The sequence below is a fragment of the Gracilinanus agilis genome, chromosome 4, assembly GCF_016433145.1.
Source record: "Gracilinanus agilis isolate LMUSP501 chromosome 4, AgileGrace, whole genome shotgun sequence".
Taxonomy (NCBI): domain Eukaryota; kingdom Metazoa; phylum Chordata; class Mammalia; order Didelphimorphia; family Didelphidae; genus Gracilinanus; species Gracilinanus agilis.
In genome coordinates, this window is record NC_058133.1 from 346,923,550 (window position 1) to 346,943,067 (window position 19,518).

Sequence of the window (19,518 nt, forward strand, 5' to 3'; positions counted from 1 at the left end):
TAAGAGGGAGACTCAAGGAGAATGTCTTGAAGTTCGAATGGAAAGATTCCCCATAGATGATATTTCCTTTAGATGTTATTTACTGGTGATGCTGAACTGGAGAATAAACTCAATTAAATATGATCATTAGGTATTCCTCACTAAAGTTTATGACCAGTTGAAATAGGAGTCCAATAATTCATGTAGATAAAACTAAACAAGTTAAGAATATCTCCTGTTCAGACTATGAAATGAGCTAGATGGAAAATCTAGGAACAAATGTCTTTGATAGGCACCACAAAGAATTAAAAATGAAGGAATGGTTGAAGAGCATTTGGGAAATTATGTAATAATTTGACTATTCCAAAACTGTTGCTTTAATCAAAAAAATATTTTCTCCTCTGGGACACCAGTCTCTGAAAAATAAAACTGTGGGTGAACCACCCTGTAATGGAGATATCCCTAGTGAATACAAATAGACTACAATGTGCTACCAATGTTGATGTATACCCAATAAGTTGTGTCTAAAATTTGGGTAAAAACTTTTAAAAAATTCATCATCATCATGAGAACCTGCTCCAATGCTGCTGAATAGAAACATTAATTAGGCCTTCTAATAGGCGATTTGACAAATCAGTGTGTTTTACACAATTAAGATCCTAATCTTAGGCAAGTGGGGATTTTCTTAAATAATATTCTTAAAAGGCTGCCTGCTTAGTCATCATAACAATATGGTACTGGCTAAGAGACAGAAGGAAGGATCAGTTGATATAGACTTGGGGGTAAGTGAACTCAGCAAGACAGTCTACGATAAACCCAAAGAGCCCAGCTTTTGGGACAAAAATCCACTGTTTGACAAAAACTGCTGGGAAAATTGGAAAACAATATGGGAGAGATTAGGTTTAGATTAACATTTCACACCCTACACCAAGATAATCTCAGAATGGGTGAATGACTTGAATATAAAGAAGGAAACTATAAGCAAATTAGGTGAACAAAGAATAGTATATTTGTCAGATCTTTGGGAAAAGGAAAGATTTTTAAGACCAAGCAAGAGTTAGAAAAAATTACAAAATGTACAATAAATAATTTTGATTACATTAAATTAAAAAGTTTTTGTACAAACAAAACCAATGCAACCAAAATTAGAAGGGAAGCAACAAATTGAGGAAAAATCTTTATAACAAAAACTCTGACAAAGGTCTAATTACTCAAATATATAAGGAGCTAAATCAATTGTATAAAAAAATCAAGTCATTCCCCAATTGATAAATGGGCAAGGGACATGAATAGGCCATTATCAGATAAAGAAATCAAAACTATCAACAAACACATGAAAAAGTGTTCTAAATCTCTTATAAAGAAATGCAAATCAAAACAACTCTGAGGTACCACCTTACACCTAGCAGGTTGGCTAAAATAACAGCAAAGCAAAGTAATAAATATTGGAAGGGATGTGGCAAAATTGGGACATTAATGCATTGCTGGTGGAGTTGTGAATTGATCCAACCATTCTGGATGGCAATTTGGAACTATGCCCAAAGAGCTCTAAAAGACTGCCTGCCCTTTGATCCATCCATACCACTGCTGGGTTTATGCTCCAAAGAGATCATGAGGAAAAATTCATGAACAAAAATATTTTTGGCTGTGCTCTTTGTGGTGGCAAAAAACTGGAAAATTAGGGAATGCCTTTCAATTGGGGAATGGCTGAACAAATTGTGGTATCTGTTGGTGATGGAATACTATTGTGCTCAAAGGAATAATGAACTGGAGGAATTCCATGTGAACTGAAATGACCTCCAGGAATTGATGCAGAGTAAAAGGAGCAGATCCAGGAGAACATTATACACAGAGACAGATACACTGTGGTAAAATGGAATGTAATGGACTTCTCTACTAGCAACAATGCAATGGTCCAGGAAAACTCTGAGGAAGAGCTGTGGGAGTAGAAACAATAAAGAAAAACAACTGCCTGATCACTTGGATTGATGGGGATATTGACTCTAAACATATACCCTAGTGCAAATATCAATAATATGGAAATAGGTCTTGATCAATGGAATTGTGCATCAGCTATGGGAGGGGGTGGGAGTAGGGGAGGGACAAAACATGAATCCTATAACCATGGAAAAATGTTCCAAATTAATTAATAAAATTAAGATCTTAAAAAAAAAAGGCTAACTGCCGAAAGCCATTAGGGTTTCCAAATAGTACTTAAATTTGTGTAATTAAGATGCCAGACACTGCTGTGCTACTTATCTCAATCTGAAACTTTTACAAGTAGGCAACTGCTTATGGTTACATCCAATTTTCTTCTCAAAGTCAACCAGACATATTCTACATGGTTTATAGGAATTCTTCCTCAACCAATTAAAGACAAGTAGTTTGATCAGAAGTGGCTCTCTAGAAGCAAAGTTTAGTGCCTTCAGAATGTCTGTTAACTTATTAACTAAAAAGATAGTTGATGTAGTGCTTCATTTAAATTTGCAAAGTTGTATATTAACTGACTTACTTTGTTTCAGAATTTCTCCATACTTATACCATTTAACAGTAATTATGATCTAGCGGAACAAATCTACATTTTTGTAAGAAAACTCAAGAAATGGCATCTGAAGTTAAAATATAATTCACATTTCAGTGCCTAATGTAGACAAATGTTTTTACTTAATAAGGTACTAACATGGATTTTGGACAACCAAGTATCAGTTTTCAATAGGACCACAGGAAAAAAAAATTGGGGGCTAGGATCTAGTTCAGTGTCCCCATTAAACAGCATAAAGTCCAGACGAGGACCATGTTTCCTGGGTCCAAATAAAATGTTCTTATACCAATCTCTGTTTCTTACATGTATAGTTAGGTGATAAGTATATTTTAATTAAAAATTATAGGGGAAAACCCCTCTATATTCCTAGTTTGTAAAGATCAAATTTTACAAACAGGAATGTCAGCTGTCTCAGTCCTCCTTATCACACAGTGTTTATATTTGTTCACAGTTATAAATCAGGTCCTTCCTCAAACTTCTTGTGTTACAACATAATAAAAAGTAAAATAAAATTTCTTATCCAAGTGGACAAACTCATTACAACTCCATACTATGTTCATGATTTGACCGCCTAAAAGACAACATCAGTAGTAGAAAATGTTTACACTAATGAAATTCCACACCATCTTTTTTATTTGTGGTTTAGATCCTAAAACAAACCTTATGACCACCATGCCCAAATTACATGTATTTTAATTCTTCAGAGGATGTAAAAGATGTTATCCTTTTCATCCCCATCCAAAAGAACAAATGCTATTAAGATATTAGAAGATTTTGGGGAAAAAGGATCCCTTAGATGGCATTTATGAGCCATTTCATTACTAGTCCAATAACCATTCCAAGCATTTAATTCTATCTTAATTTAGGGATGACTTCATTTTACCAAGTTTCTTTTCCAAAAGATATAATAACGAAATCCAATTAATTGAGAATATCTTTTAGCATTCTCACAGTTATGGACACCCTATTTTATGACAGCTAGTTGCTAACATGTTAAGATGAACAAACATGCCAATGTAATGATGTAACTTAGCAAAATTATCCATAGAAATTTAGAAAACATCCAACTCAAGTATATCATTATAATATTGCTGTATTTACTGACAGTCACACACATTTATGATTGTGCTAAAGAAACAATTTCCAGAGTTATAGGTGGTGAGTAGCTTTCAAAATGTGTAAGTATATAAATTTTTAATATTATTTTTGGCTACAGCTCTAGCCAAAAATGTGCCAGCTGAGTTTCCCTGTAGACTTTTATTCTGAAAATAAATTTTCACTGAAAGTTTGTTCTGGAAAAGCATTGTAGATACAAAATCCTTTTATAACTAAGCTATTACAAATTAACCAGATGATCCTCAAGATATGTACAATGTGTTATTTAACTAATCTAAATAGAAACCATCTTATTGAACATTTACCTTTATTTTGATGCCTGATGTGACTAACCATATAATTTCAAACGGTTTTGAAGATATTCCATGAATTTTCAACTTTATAAATATCAGAACTAAATGCACTGTAAAACAGTCATTTTGATAAACATGCATTTATTCAGCCATTTGTAAACTTTTAGATAAATGCATAATTGCCAAAAATTTATGAATCTATATAGATGTACAAGGGCACACTATACATAATCTATTTTTATCTTTATTTTTGAGAAAACACTGACCTTGGCAAAACTCTGGCATTATTCTTAAAATGTACTACTGTTGGAGAAACATTTTTAAAATTTATTCTGTGTCTGTACCTGGTATGCTTTTCTTTTAAAGAAAACTAAAATGTTTAAAGCATTTTTCTTCACAGAATAACTTAGATACTGCCATATAAGCATATTGTCACACAATATTCTGAAAGCAACTGGGCATGAATGAAAATGCCTCCATATTTTTGTTCTATCCACCAGCCTACAATTGGTTTAATTGTTAAACCACACCACTAATCACAATTCGGAGGACACTTGACACTTTTGATGCTATGCAACTGATGTGTGCCTGTATTACAGAGTATCTCTCAATATATCTGAGGTCATATTATATTTTAAAAATATAAATAAAAGCACCACAAATTGAATTTAATCTCATTTCTATAATTACCCATACTCAGAATACACTTCTAAAACAGAAGCGGGTGGCTTTATAGTATAGTTCCAGAGCTGAATATTAGTGTCAAACACGATCAGTCATTGCAAATAATCCTACTGTGCACTGGCTTGATTGATTTAAGCAAATTTCATTTTACAGAGTGATCCATACTTTATACACAGAGAATATTTTACTTGAAAATCCAAAATAGGAGGAAAAGCTTAGAAAGCTATTAAATACTTCCATAGAGAAAAATATAGGTCTATTTCTGGCCCTCTCTCACACCTTGAATGGCGGATTTTGACAAGTCCATGGATACAATTTACAAACTTTGACAAACTATATAGGTTAAAACCATTTTGGGGATTACCTTTAAAACCTATTATACAAAAAATCCAGCTGCCTTTATATAAAAGTACTTTCCTTAGTTAAAAATCATAAAATTAAGGTGCAAGAAGTTAACAAAAATGAACTAAAGAGCTTTATTGACATCACAGTACATTCAATAGTAATTTTAAGAACATTACAGCTGAAAGAGAGAATGGTATATTTTATATTCTTATTAAGCACTATTTTGGAAAAAAAAAAGTAATACAAAGAAATCCTATTAAAGTAACTTGGAGCAGCATTTGGAAAAAATACACCTATTTACAGATTAAAAAAAAAAAAAGATTCTGTTTTCACCTACACAGCCACAATGTGCCTCTATAATGAGACAAGCCCTTAAAACTCATGGAATTTTTTTAACAACATCATGGCAGTCATGCCACATCATTCCTCAGCGCTTACGACGGGGAGGGGATGGTGATCTGAAAAATAAAGGGAAAAGACAAAATTTAAAGATAAAATTCATTTTAGACTAAAGAATCTGCAATTTAAAATAAATAAATAAAAGTATATAGGTTTTCTAAAGTTACTTTAAATCTATGATCATTATATCAAGTACCAAACTGAGTTCATTTAAAAGAGAGAGAGAAAGGACACTTTCAACTTTGAACAAATTCAGTCAAATTAAAAATAAATTCAGACAAAATACTTTAAAAAGTATACTACCTTGATCGGGACTTAGACTTGTGTTTGCGGCTTGCCTTCTTACCAGACCTTTGAGATTTCTCCATGGATCGCGATCGACTATGTTTAGGCTTCTTAGCCTTCTTTTCTTTACTACTTCCCGGAGATTCGGAACTGCTCCTTGCACTAGAATCAGAGCCTGAATGTTTTTTACTATCTTTGGTAGAACTTTTCTTACTCTCCTGTCTAGAATCCTGTCGTAAGATTTTAATAGATATTGAATCACTTCGAGAGAATGTTCTTTCACTTTCTCTTTTTCTTTTTAACCTGTCATCTTGGCTACTGGACTTACTGTCTTTTTCTTCCCTTTTTTGCTTCTCTTTTCTTCTATCCTGTTCTCTCTCCCTTTCTTTTTCTTTCTTTTTCCTATCTTTATCTAAACTTCTACTCCGCTCTTTTTTTCGTTCTTGATCTTTACCATCACCTTTATGCTTATGACTGCTCCCACTAAGATTTCCACGCTGGTCATCAGTTTTACGTCTCTCTCGACTTCTGCTGCGAGTAGCACGATTGGCTCGCCTGTCTCTTGAGCGACTTCTAGTTCTACGTCTCTCTCGGGAAGGAGTCCTATTTCTTCTTCTGTCTCTCTCTATACTATTTCTACTAGATCTCCTCCTATCTCTTACCTTTTCCCTAACTCTATTACTCTCTCCTTTAATTCTACGAGAGTAACTTCTACTTCTGCTACGCCTAGGTTTATGCAGTGGAGATCTGCTATGACTATGTCTCTTCTTCCTTTTAGGAGAAGATGAACGTGAAGAACTGCGGCTACTACCTGAGCTAGAACTGTACGATGAACTAGATACACTGCTGCTGCTACTGCTGCTTCTGCTATTGCTGCTAGTACTACCACTACTAGAACTTCCTGACTGACTCCTTCCTAATCTCTCTTTTTCTTTATGTTCTTTTTTTGGTTCTAAATTTGGCGTGGTTTCGTTTGGCGTCCTTTTCTTTTCATTAACCATATCACCATCTGCTTCTCTTGCTTCTAGGAGTGATAAACTGCTGTTCTGTTCTTTATGGATGAATTCATTCATTTCTTTTGTAACCCTTTCATTTTGTTGCTTTTCTTCTGAAAAAGAAATACAAAAAAGCTTTGTTAAGAATAATGGACTAGACAGAAAATGAGGAAATAATTTCAGAGGACTCTCTCATCTATTTAAAATACCATTTTATATAGTTACAAAAGTATAGAATATATGTGTATGTAGACATTTGTGGAGGAAATATTTATTCTCTCTTAGGAGAATTGCTATAAGAAACTTTGTGGCTGCTAAACCCTAAGAGTTTTAGTGGGGGGCAGCTGGATGGCTCAGTGGATTGAGAGCCAGGCCTAGAGACAGAAAGTCCTAGGTTCAAATCTGGCCTCAGATACTGCCTATTGGTGTGACCCTGGGAAAGTCACTTAACCCCCATTGCCTAGCCCTTAACACTCTTCTTCCTTATAACCAATACACGGTATTGATTCTAAGATGGAAGGTAAGGGTTTAAAAAAACAAAGAGAGTTTTAGTAACCACAGAAAAAAAAGCAGATCAAACTGGACATTTTTATAAAATAGCTTTTCCAAAATTTTCCCAAATGGTGTATTTTACCACAACAGAAGATCCTTCAAAATCTCTTTTTTTACAAGAGCAAAAAACTTATAAAAAAAATCAAGCTTTAAGTCTGATGTCAATAGTAAAAATCACACTATTTCTCTAACAAAGCAACAATTTAGTATAAAAGACTAAGGAGCCAACTTTTAATGGCAAATATTCTTATTTATCAGGCTATGAACCCCATCCTTATTTGAAAAAATTATTTTTAACTGACAGATCTCAAGAAAAATGAAAACTATTGGTTAGTTAAATAGAAGGTAGTCTAGCATAGACCCTGAAATTAAGGTCCCCAAGGGAAGCACTGAAATTCTTTTAGATTGACCAGAGCTCTAACAACCTCACTTGGCCCTGATCTCATACAGACTTAACTTGTCCATTTTGGCAGCTATGATTCAACACCAATGTAAAACCAATGAAATTACTTTATAGTAAACAGTATTATTTTATCAAGGAATTAATTACCATACTATCTGAAATAATTTCATTTTAAATTCCCAAATAAAAAACTACATGGTGTCAAATATACCTAAATGCTGCTGAATATGAAAGAATATATTTCAAAACATAATCCAAAGGGAACTTTCTCCAAAAGAATCAACTATCCAAGAGAATGAGACTTTACAGTTTTTAAGAGGAATAAGGAAGCAATGGGACACGAAACAGCCAAACTTAAAAATATTTTACTCCATCTCAATTCTGTAGAATTTAAAAACTTGTAATATGTCTGAAAACATTTTAAATAAAATCATATATTAACACCACTTTAAAAAAAACCTTTAATCTATCCTTTTAATTTTTCAAATGACTAATTTATCAAAACTATTTGATGTCTAAGTAAAGTTAAATCACATACCTTCCACCTGTTTATCATGTAACAGTTGCTGTTCTCTCTCTTTTCTCCAAAATGCTTCCTGTTTTTGCCTGATTCGGTGTCGTAATTCCTCATCATCAGTATCAGATGACTCAGAGCCTCTGTCACTCCTCTCCTCTTCACTGTCTCCTGATCCATAACCACCCAGTCCACCTGCGTGCATAAAGCCCAGTCTATCACAAGGAAAGATTATATCTTACTTTTAAAAATTTGAGGGGCCAAAAGGAAAGTTTATTTCTCTTTCACTGCTTCTTCTTGAAGAAGAGGTTTATTCGGGGTGGGGAGGAGCAGACATGTCACTGTCTTCCACAAAGCCAAATGGCTATTCAGCATTTTTATCTTACCTATTCTTCTGGAACCTTTCATCTATTTCTCACCAACCAGGTAAGGTAATAATGGTATCAATTGCCCATGGAAATCATGAAAAACCTTTGTTAGGGCAATAATTTTGCCTCACCAAAATTTAAGTCAACTCATATACTAAGAGAAGAATAGGATACTAAGCCTAAAAATATTTGCAGGATAATTTTGTTGTACAAAGTTATGAAACCTAGATATCAAGCTAAGCTTTCTAAAAATTTAGATAATTCTTTCTCAGTAGTAATGCACTGAAACTACTCCCCACCCTGAAGTGATCCAATTAATCATAACAAGGGGATTTGTTTTTGCCCATTTCTCTCAATCTTTACAATCAATTTAAAGTGAGGATATTTGAAATAGTAAATTAAAAGATTTTATGGCCACAGTCACATGACATGCAAATAGCACATTATTAACACATCACTAGTACTAGATTTTGATGGCAAGATGGGTGCTATTTTTCCTACCATATCAGAAACTGATTTTGTACATTATATCTAAATATGACAGTACTCAGTATAAAATTGGTAGTGCTCCCTCAAATTATGGATGCATAAGTTTGAAACATGACTATGCACACATATACATGCATGTTTTTATATGTATATGTATGCATGTATATTATGATGCTTTAATTACAATTAAAAAAGAAACTAGGTCAACCTAGGAGCAATTAATAAAAGAAGGAACTCTTCTTTATTACAATTTGCTCCTACTGTTATGACTTATCCATTAAGTTAATTTTTTTACAAGTGTGAATTTATGTTCTAGAAATTAAAAACAGCAGCCAAAATTAACAAACCTTTTAGGTTATCATAAATCCTAAAACCTACTTTTATAACAGTTTCAAAACAGAATATGTAGAAAGGCAAGATAAGTGTGATTTCCCCATTAAGCCCCCTCTCAAAAATATGGAAAATACTTACCAAGTCCAGTGAGGGAAGCCAGTGCACTGGACTGTGCCAGCTGTTTTGCAGGAGCTTTGTATCACATCAACAACAGGAACAACATGTTAACACAAATAGCCACGATTTCATAGTCATGAGAGTCTATGGTATTGTTAAATCTACTACTATTGCTGCTTTTTGGGGAGAGAAGAAACATTAAAAACATAACATTCATTGAAATCTAGTTTGAGCAGGTCTGGCTTTGAAACTTAGAATTTAAATGTGAACTATATTGGGTTACAAAGGGAAAGGGGCTCAATGATATAGTCATAGGTCTTTTTCTGTGGTTTGTCCTTTAAATTTTTCATAATTTTAATATAATACTCAAAAACAGAGAGGAAAATGAATTGTTACATGGCTATAGTAACTTATAAACAGTGAAAACAAAGCACTGAGGATGCACAATTCATCTCATCAGTTTAATACAAACTAATATTAGTAACATGTCTACATCAGTACCATCATAGCTAAACAAAAATGGGTTACGTGAAAGAAACTGAATGACTGAAATTTTTCACAATACACTGGACAGGACAACATTATATGATTGCTAGTTTGTGCTGTAATATTTAGATGAAACCAAAATATTTAAGGGGTTTGTTTTATGTATATAGTGGCTACAAATTTAAACTCTCAAAAAAAGAAAAGAAAAGGAAAGAAAAGAAAAGGAAAGGAAAGGAAAAAAACATGCAAGAATAGAATATCCAAACATAGGATAGTAAAAACAACAAAAAAAACACCCCACATATACCTTTTGTTGCTTTCCGGTGTGCATCTTTGGCCACATAATAAATTTCTTCATCCGTGACATCTAAGAGAATTTCTGTCAACAGCATTTTTGTCAACAACATCTGCAGGAAATATTTAAACAGTATGCAATTTATTTATTGCTATCACCAATAAAATCACTGAACTTAAAACAAAAACACATACATATTCTATTAACTTCCAGGAGAGCTGAATCAAATTATAAAACAATTATTTCCAGACAGGTTTTCTTCAAAAAATTAATCACATCCAAAAAATCCATATGTGTTGATTTAGCTTAATTACTGATATTTGCTTCTGAATGTTAAAATTCTAAAACAAAAGGCACACATTGGCTTTTTAATAAAGTGTCATGATAAAAATGGCATCTTTTAGACTGTCTGACCTTTGATCCAGCCATACCACTACTGGGTTTGTACCCCAAAGAGATCATAGGGAAAAAGACTTGTACAAAAATATTTATAGCTGCGCTCTTTGTGTTGGCAAAAAACTGGAAAATGAGGGAATGCCCTTCAAGTGGGGAATGGCTGAACAAATTGTGATATCAGCTGATGATGGAATACTATTGTGCTGAAAAGAATAATGAACTGGAGGAATTCCATGTAAATTGGAATGACCTCCAGGAACTGACGCAGAGTGAAAGGAGCAGATCCAGGAGAACCTTATACACAGAGACGGATACACTGTGGTATCGAATATAATGGACTTCTGTACTAGCAGCAATACAATGATGCAGGACAACTATGAGGGACCTATGAGAAAGAACACTATCCACATTCAGAGGAAGAACTATGGGAGTAGAAACATAGAAGAAAAACAACTGTTTGAACACATGGGTTGATGGGGATACTATTAGGGATGTAGACACTAAATAATCACCTTAGTGTAACTATCAATAATATGGAAATAAGTCTTGATCAATGATACATGTAAAACCTAGTAGAATTGCATATCAGCTACGGGGGGGGGGGGGGGGGGGGAAGAGGGAAAGAACATGAATCATGTAACCTTGGGAAAATATTCTAAATAAAAAAATGTTTTTAAATGCCATCTTTTAGAAATAGAACTAGAGGGGGCAGCTGGGTAGCTCAGTGAATTGAGAGTCAGGCCTAGAGATGGGACGTCCTAGGTTTAAATTTGGCCTCAGACACTTCCTAGCTGTGTGACCCTGGGCAAGTCACTTGACCCCCACTGCCTAGCCCTTACCACTCTTCTACCTTGGAACCAATACAGTCTTGATTCCAAGACGGAAGGTAAGGGTTAAAAAAAAAAAATAGAACTAGAAACCTAGGCAAATGGGTAATGTAGAGCATATTTACTCAGAAAGACACCCCATAATTCTCCAATGATGTTCAGCTACAATTCCTTTCCATTTGCATTAAGAAATTCCTCTGCAAATATTTAACAGTCTATATTAGCTACCATACTTCAGTAAAGGTCAGTTTATACAACCAATAACAAGTACTCTTTGAACTAAAATTCCAAGCAAATAGAAAGAAAAACATTTTATCTATACCATTTGATATTCTTTCTCTTCTTCTGTCATCTCTGGTTCACTTTGCTCTTCTTGAGGAACTGGAGATGGGCTTCTAGTAATTTTTCCACTGCTTGCTGCCTCAACATTTTCAACATCATCATCATCCTCATCACTATCCTATAAAATGAACAGTACATGTATCTAAATTAATTTATAATGTAAAATCATCTAAAGATCATCAAACTCAGAAAATTTAAAGTTCTTAGTCTTAAATGTGAAAATGAAAAAAGTAAACTGCCCTAACAAAAACAAATGCCCTATGTAATGTGCATTAATTTGAACTTTGCAATTTTACAATTGCATTAAATAGGGCAAAAAAAAGTAAAAACAGCAAATTGAAAAAGAACATTTTTATTTTCTTGTTTCCTTCTGTTTCAGCTATTTCCATAGACCATCTTTTTATCTGATAGCGCAACTTAGATCACATCATACGCATAATGGGTAATCCAGTCACTTAACAATCATTACTTCTTTATAAAAGTTATGGGTCACTATAGGTTCCCAAATGATTACCTTGGACATTATGGGATCTTTGGGTAGATGCAGGGGATGGCCACATTCAGAGCTTAAAACCTTCTTTTAGTTTATTAGAAACAAGATTTTTATGGTGCTAAGACCGTGAAACTATTATTCTTCATTCAAGTCATATTTTACTTACAAATTTGCTTCTCTGAGGCAAACGAGGGCCATCCCCTCCTTCCGTTTCTTCAGTTGACTTTTTTTCTTTTTTGGATAATTGCGAACGTTGCTGTTCCATTCTCTCTTTTTCCAACTTCTTTTGTTTTTCACGTTCCATCTTTTCAAGACCTTCGCGAATCCAGGCTGGAAGAGTTCTGCGTTTTACTGCATCTGTATCATAGGGGAAAATTTTTACAATTCTGTCAATTGAAATGAAAACCAAAATTTCTGAGGTCTCACATTTGTGGCTGATTCCCTCCCTTCTTTCCATGCCTCCCCCAATCTGTGCTCGGGGGGGGGGGGGGGGGGGGAAGGAAAAAAAAATAACTAAACGAAACAGATTTTTGTTGTACAGAAATTCAATAAACTTTTTCTGTTAAAACAGAATAAAAATGATAAAAGAAAGTTTCATAGGACATTTTACATTTTTCCCTAAAATGACATTTACATTTGAATTAGGTAAGAATTTTAAGTTAGGATAAGAATAGGCTCAGCAGCTATTCGTGGAGAAGTTTACTGTTACAGTATAAGCTCCATGAGGGCAAGGATGGCGTTTTATAGAAATTCCTTAGGTGTCCCAGGGCCTATCACAATACTCTGTACAAATTAAGTACTTAAGTTTTGCTTGTTTGTAGCATTGAAGTCTTGAATGCAATAAAGGCAGAAGAATGCATGCCTCAACCATAATATAAAACACTTCTGAGATACTGATAAATAAATACAGTGTGCACCTTGCAACTATGACTTTAGAGGACCTTTTTTTTTTTTTTTTAGCTGAAGCATGCTTTCTGCCTATTGGCAAAGATATGATGAAATGTAAGTACAAAAGGAGACATTTTCATACAAAGTCAATGATTTGATTTTTTTTTTTGATTTGGCAATTTATTTACTACAATTCTTGGAGGGGAGATAGATAGATTAATTACTGGAAAATAAGTATAAAAAAGGGGGCCATCAAGAAACATTTAAAAATAAAATAAATGAATACATGGGTCACATAATAAAGTTAACATTTTAAAGATGGATTGTCCTCAAATGTCTACTAGGTTAAGAACAGATTCACTTTTGGCAGTACTAAATATCAAAGAATTTGTCTTTGCTTCATAATTATAAATTATTATTTGAAATGTTAGGTGTCTATTAATTCAATATAAAAATTCACTGTCAATAGTAGTCAATATTGATTATAAGTGTTAATATTTTTTAAAGTTATTTGTATGACAAACACAAAACTGCCAGCAATATATTAGGATATTTTATAATTGTTTTACATTGGAACTTTATCATAATGAAGGAAAGGTAATCTGGAGTTTATAGGGATTTGTTTCACTTATATTACTTTAGCTTTAAAATAGAATTAATGTTGTGAATTTTGTTACTCTTTGCTGATTCATTTCCCATATGATGCATGTTAAAATAACCAACCAATAAACCAGCATTAATTGTGCTAAGTACTGGGGATACTAAGAAAAAATTAAAACAAGCCTTGCCTTCAAGGAGCTTAAAGTCTATCTAAGTACAAAATATATATGAATTTAATACAAAGGATGCAGAGAAAGGCCCTTGCAGTTAGGGTTGGTTGACTGGAGGCTTCAAGTAAAAAATGGTATTTGAGGAATCTAGGGATTATAAAATGTGAAGTTCAACAGGGTCACATTATACTCTTATATCCTAGTCATAATGTCAGCCTATACAAAGGTACAGACATAGAAGATGGAAAGCCATAGTAACTTAACCCTAGTAGGTTGGAAAGAAGGGCTTTAAATGAAAACCAGAGAGTATATATTCTATTCTAGAGGTCACTAGATAGTGACAGCTCCTGGAACTTTCTGATTAAGAAAGTGACATGAAAAAGCCTGTGCTCTTTAGGAATATTATGCTGACGGTTATGTAGCATATGGGTTGGAGAGGGGAGACTTGAGTTAGATGAATTAGGAGGCTACTTCAATAGTTAAGAAGAGGAATGATCAGGGTCTGAACTAGTTATAGTTGTGTGAACAGAGAGGAGACAGATGTAGTTGTAGAGATAGAATGAACATGACTTAGCAATTAAATGGATGTGTAGTGAAAAAGTGAAGATTTAAAGATGACTTGAGATTCCAAACCTAGATTCCTAGAAGGAAAGGGAATTCTTTCTAAATAAATAAATTAGGAAAAGGATTAGTTGGGGGAAGCAGGGGAAATAATGAGTTCTGTTTCGGATATATTGAGTTTGAAATGCTTAAAGCTATATGGATTTAATTATCTCCGTGTAGGCATGTGTACAAGTTGATAAAAACACAAAAAGTATGGAGAGAAAACAGAGGGCATAAGACAAAGCCCTAATGTGTGCTTGGAAATGAGGGGCAAGACACAATGAACCTAGCAAATAAGACTGGAAAAGTAGGTAGGAAAAGTACAAGGTAGGAAAAGAAGCAAGAGACCCAGAAAACTCAAATAGGAAAGGATAGTCAGTGGTGCTCAAATAATGAATAAAGGTCCTAAAGGATAAGAGCTTAGGAAAAATGATTTGACAAATCAACTATTGATAAATTTGGAGAGTAGTTTCAGTTGAATGAGGAGGTTGTAAGATATTGAGAAGAGTAAAGGAAGCAGAGATAATGCAAGAGAAACAGAGACAGAGAGAAGATATGTATAGAAGAGAACAAACTAGTAAAAACAGATTAAAGATTAAGAAAAGAGAGGGGGTGATTTATAGAGCCAAGGTAAGATGAGCCAAAGGTATAAGTAGAGGGGACAGGTAGGTGAGTCAGTGAAGAAAGTGCCAGGCCTAGAGTCAGGAAGACTTAGGTTCAAATCTTGCCTCAGACATTTCTTAGTTAAAGTGCACCTGGACAAGCCACTTAACCCCAGCCTAGCCCTTACTGCTCCTTCTGCCTTAGAATTAATTCTTGTATTGATTCTAAGTCAGAAGTTAAGAGTTTTTAAAAAAAAAAAAAAAAGGTAGAAGAGGCTAGTGTTGGTAAGAAGATTTACATCTGGAGGAGAAATTGAGAGATAAACAATTCTGAGATATAAAATACTGAGACAAAGACTTTGATTTTTACTGGTATAAGGAACTCCCTGGATGAGGAAATCTCTCTACTATGTAGAATTATAGCTCTTCTCCTTGACTTAAGAGAACTGATCAGAGTAATGAGAAGATGAGTGACCTGCCCAGGGTCACATACCCAGGAACTGTCAAAGGCAAGGCTTGAACCTAGGTGCTTCCTACTTCTGAGGCTAGCTTTCTACTTACTATGCCATGCCACCACTAAAGTAGTAGAGAAAAGAGGGGAAAAACAGTAAAAGCAAAGCTTAGATATAAAAATTAGCCAAAAAATTTAAATGATATCCATAACAAAACTCAATAGAACTCATACTTTGCACGAGGAGGAAATCAGGCTGATTATAGTGCACTAAATAAAGTTAATATCTACCAATTTGTGGAGGTTCCTGCTTCACAGGTAATGCTATGGGTGAACGCTGGCGATCCCTGAATGATGGCCTCTCTCTTCGACTCTGGGGAGGTGCTGGAGGTCCTGGTGGTCCTGGTTGCCAATAAGGAGGATGAAATCCACCTTGTGGTGGACCAAAAGCAGCCCCATGCTGAAAGAGTATTGCAGTTTATTTTTCTTCACATTAATACTATACATTCTCTGGGACACACACGTGTTATGAACTGGGACAGTAGAAATCCATGCGTGCAGCAAATCCATGAATTCCAAGGTACTAGTGTCCACCGATTTTTCTGTTGCCTCTAGAGCCTAAGCTTGCTTTTCTTAAGAAAGGTAAGAAGTGTTCTGCCCATCTAACTGCAAAGTCTTTACAATATAAATTGATACACTATTTTTCTCATAAAATGTCAAGGAAAGGAATATGAGACTCTTTCCCATGTCAAGTGAGAGATGATTTTGAACCCATTTGGATGCTAAACGTTTTCTACCATCAAATAATTAAAGACCCATTCACTTTAAGGAGTAAACAGACAAAATCTTATTAGCAATAGTTTTCTACTGTTGGTGAAGTTAAATAGTTGACAGTCTAGTCAAGGGATTTCTGTTAAAATCATCACCATCACTAGAGATTTAGAGCTGGCCAGGACCACTGAAATCACTTAAACTAACTTCTTCAATTTATGAATGAAGAACTGAGGTCCTGAGAGGTTAGGTGACTTGCCAAAGGCCACACAAGTAATAAGTAGCAGAGCAAGGATTTGAACCCAGGTTCCTTGATGCTAAATCTAGTACTCTATAGTTTGTGTTGCTATGACTCCCATGTCTCATTTACACATGTCCCTTGTTACAGGATGCTTGCTCAGTGATTTAATGAGAAAAGGCAAGATCAACAGAGGAAAAAATTCTTTAACATGTCAAGTTGGTATTGAATTGGCAATTTCAGATGGAAATTTGCTGTGGTCACTAGGCTTCTAAGCTGGGTAATAATGCAGCTCTATTTTACAAAGCATGGGAATGTACAGAATAAATGTGGCTAAATGTTCAGGTTCTATTGCTATACTTTTATGTAACAATGTTAAAATTGAATAACACTTTGGAATATATAACTGACAAATGCTTACTGTATTAATCAAACTTTATTTACAGTCATGTCCATTATTAAGTCTCTGATTCAGATTGTGAATTTTCATGGTTACTCTTTAAAGTTTAAAATAGTAATTGCCCAATTCATAAATTTGACATTTCTGAACTAATTAGCTTGAAATGATACCTAGTACTAAATTTAAGAGTTAGATTCAAAGTGGAGGGAAAAATAAAAAAAATCCCAACAAACTAATATTACTATCCTCCATAGAGTTCTATGTCCCTGGTTATGAATTGGATGCTACAAAGGATATTTACAATTCAATAATACAAGATGGGAAAAAAAAAAACCACAATGATGATTTTTAGAAAAGCTGTTGCAAATCCTATGTAACACTATGAATGCATTTAGGAAGATGATCTATGTTCTTCATGTATGCTATGCATGTCTTAAGTATAAAATCTATTTTTAAATAAATAAGGTATTCAACTACTGAGCATTTTCTAAACTTTATTTAATACTTAATATGCCACTCTGAAAATAGAAATTTAAAACAAAACATCATGTAGGTTATCGCACTTTTTAACATTTTTTTTCCAATTTCTCAAATTTTATTCTATGAAGGGCCTTTGCATCATTAAAATGTTAACTTAGAAAATCAAATACCTTCTGAAAAGAAATTTCTAATGCTTTTAATAATAAAAAATAATTAACACTATTCATTTAAAAAAACAGTGCTTATCTGTACAGGACTGAAAAGTGAAACACACATCTTAGGTATTCTTGATGAGATACTTCCAAAGAATGGATTATGTTCACATCTACTATATTAAAGTAACAAAATATCTTTCACCTGATAGTCAAACTGGTTCACTGGCCCCACTGCAAAATTATCGGGTGGTCCACCAAAGTTGTGATTGTTCTGGTTAAATATATGCCTGTTGTCAGGGGCAAATTCCCCACTGTCCTGACTGTTGCTGTCTTCAGAAGGAGGAACAATGTCCATTGGGCCTGGTGTTGGTGGCATCCATGGCTGATCTGGAGGGGGGTGTGGGGGTTGGTGATGCATTCCCCATTCTATTTAGGATTTAGGCATAAAAACATTCAACAGGGCGTTATAAAAATATCAACAAATGTTATTTCTTTTTAAGATCTCAAGAAAGTCAAAATTTTAGTAAAGAATCAAAGCTCTTTATATAGACAATTTATTTCTTTTTTCATCTTACACACACACACACACACACACACGCACGCACACATGCACACATACACACAGTGTCCCAAAAGACAGTGCAGTTTAAAGTAATAAAAGCTTTGAAGTGAACTGACTTTTTGGATAACCTATGTGTGAAAACATATATATGGAAAAAAAGGGACTAGCCTTTTAAAAACACATCCAATATAAAATATCTCAAGATTCAAGATAAATTTATTCTCCAGGCCTTAATACAGAATCTGAATGGATTAATAACTTCATTCTCCCGAATGCTTGACTTACACAAATAAAAATCAAATGCTTGCCTAAACATTCTCTTGCATAAAATGATCAAATCTAAAACAATTTCTTTTGTGCTGAATTTTCTAATCAGTTTTTTTTTCCCGTAACAGCACCATGAAAAAAAACCATAAATTCTTCCATGAAAAACATTTATCCTCACAACATCCCTGTGAGGTAGGGGGAGGGCCAAATATTCCCAATTTATGGGAAAACTGAGGCACACAGAGTTAGTTGTTTAGAGTCACAAAGGAAATATTTAGTAGAATTGAGGGTTTAGGGGGAGGGTAGTCACAAGCTGCATCACTTAAAAAGTTTAGATTTGAAGCCAAAACATGTTTAAATTTGGGAGGAAATTGGTATGGATTCGATGCTATAACTAAATAAGACTTAAACTGAAACCATCATATGGCATCAGAAACTAGGGTGTTTATGTATTTATAATGCTAATTTTGGGAGGTGGAAGGAAGGGTGGAATATAACATCCTCAAAGTCATTTAGTCTCATAAGTAAAAAAGCTTGTTCACCCAATGTGAAAAAGTTGAATGATCTGATACTCAGCATAACTGAATCTAGGAGAATTTATTCTGTATTAATAAAAATCACTGATGGAAGTAACTATACAAGCAATTAAAATTAAAATGGTGAACTATTATCAAGAAATCTAAATCACATGAATTATTTAACAACTACTAAGAAGTTAAAAAAACAGATAAACAAAGCATGGGGAAACACATGACTATCTGAAAAGAGGGAAGAAGGAAGAAAATGATGTGTGGAGAGTAGGGGCAATAATATATTTGACAAAGCAAATTTCTCTCTTATGGTCATCACAGTGACACCATTTTTCTTTAACTAGAGGCTGGATATGTTTTGCTCTGCCAGTGCTGCTTCTGAAAAGGCCAGAGGTTGCAACAGAGAAGCACTAAGTGCTCTCTTCCCTAGATGCCAAGTGAGGTTTCCAGTGTTCCCAGCCCCTGTCAGCCTAGGAATGAAGAACCAAGAAAAGAATCAAATTCTGAATGCCACATGCTAAGCATGCCGAGTACAGAATAATGTCAAC

The 19,518-nt window shown here is 34.2% G+C and overlaps 1 protein-coding gene across 2 annotated transcripts in view; it reads right to left on the reverse strand.

The window, feature by feature from the left end:
- Positions 1–5,066: 5,066 nt before the first annotated feature.
- The window catches only part of PNISR (PNN interacting serine and arginine rich protein), a 45,855-nt gene continuing 31,403 nt past the window's right edge, over positions 5,067–19,518 (reverse strand). For both annotated transcript variants that reach the window (XM_044676579.1, XM_044676577.1), the window contains exons 5-13: positions 17,814–18,037; positions 15,859–16,027; positions 12,420–12,610; positions 11,741–11,878; positions 10,208–10,307; positions 9,436–9,489; positions 8,132–8,302; positions 5,662–6,751; positions 5,067–5,417 (exon numbers count right to left, since the gene is read on the reverse strand). In XM_044676579.1, coding sequence (XP_044532514.1) covers positions 5,387–5,417; positions 5,662–6,751; positions 8,132–8,302; positions 9,436–9,489; positions 10,208–10,307; positions 11,741–11,878; positions 12,420–12,610; positions 15,859–16,027; positions 17,814–18,037 — 2,168 coding nt within the window. In that variant the 3' untranslated portion in view covers positions 5,067–5,386. The remainder of the gene's footprint in view (positions 5,418–5,661; positions 6,752–8,131; positions 8,303–9,435; positions 9,490–10,207; positions 10,308–11,740; positions 11,879–12,419; positions 12,611–15,858; positions 16,028–17,813; positions 18,038–19,518) is intronic.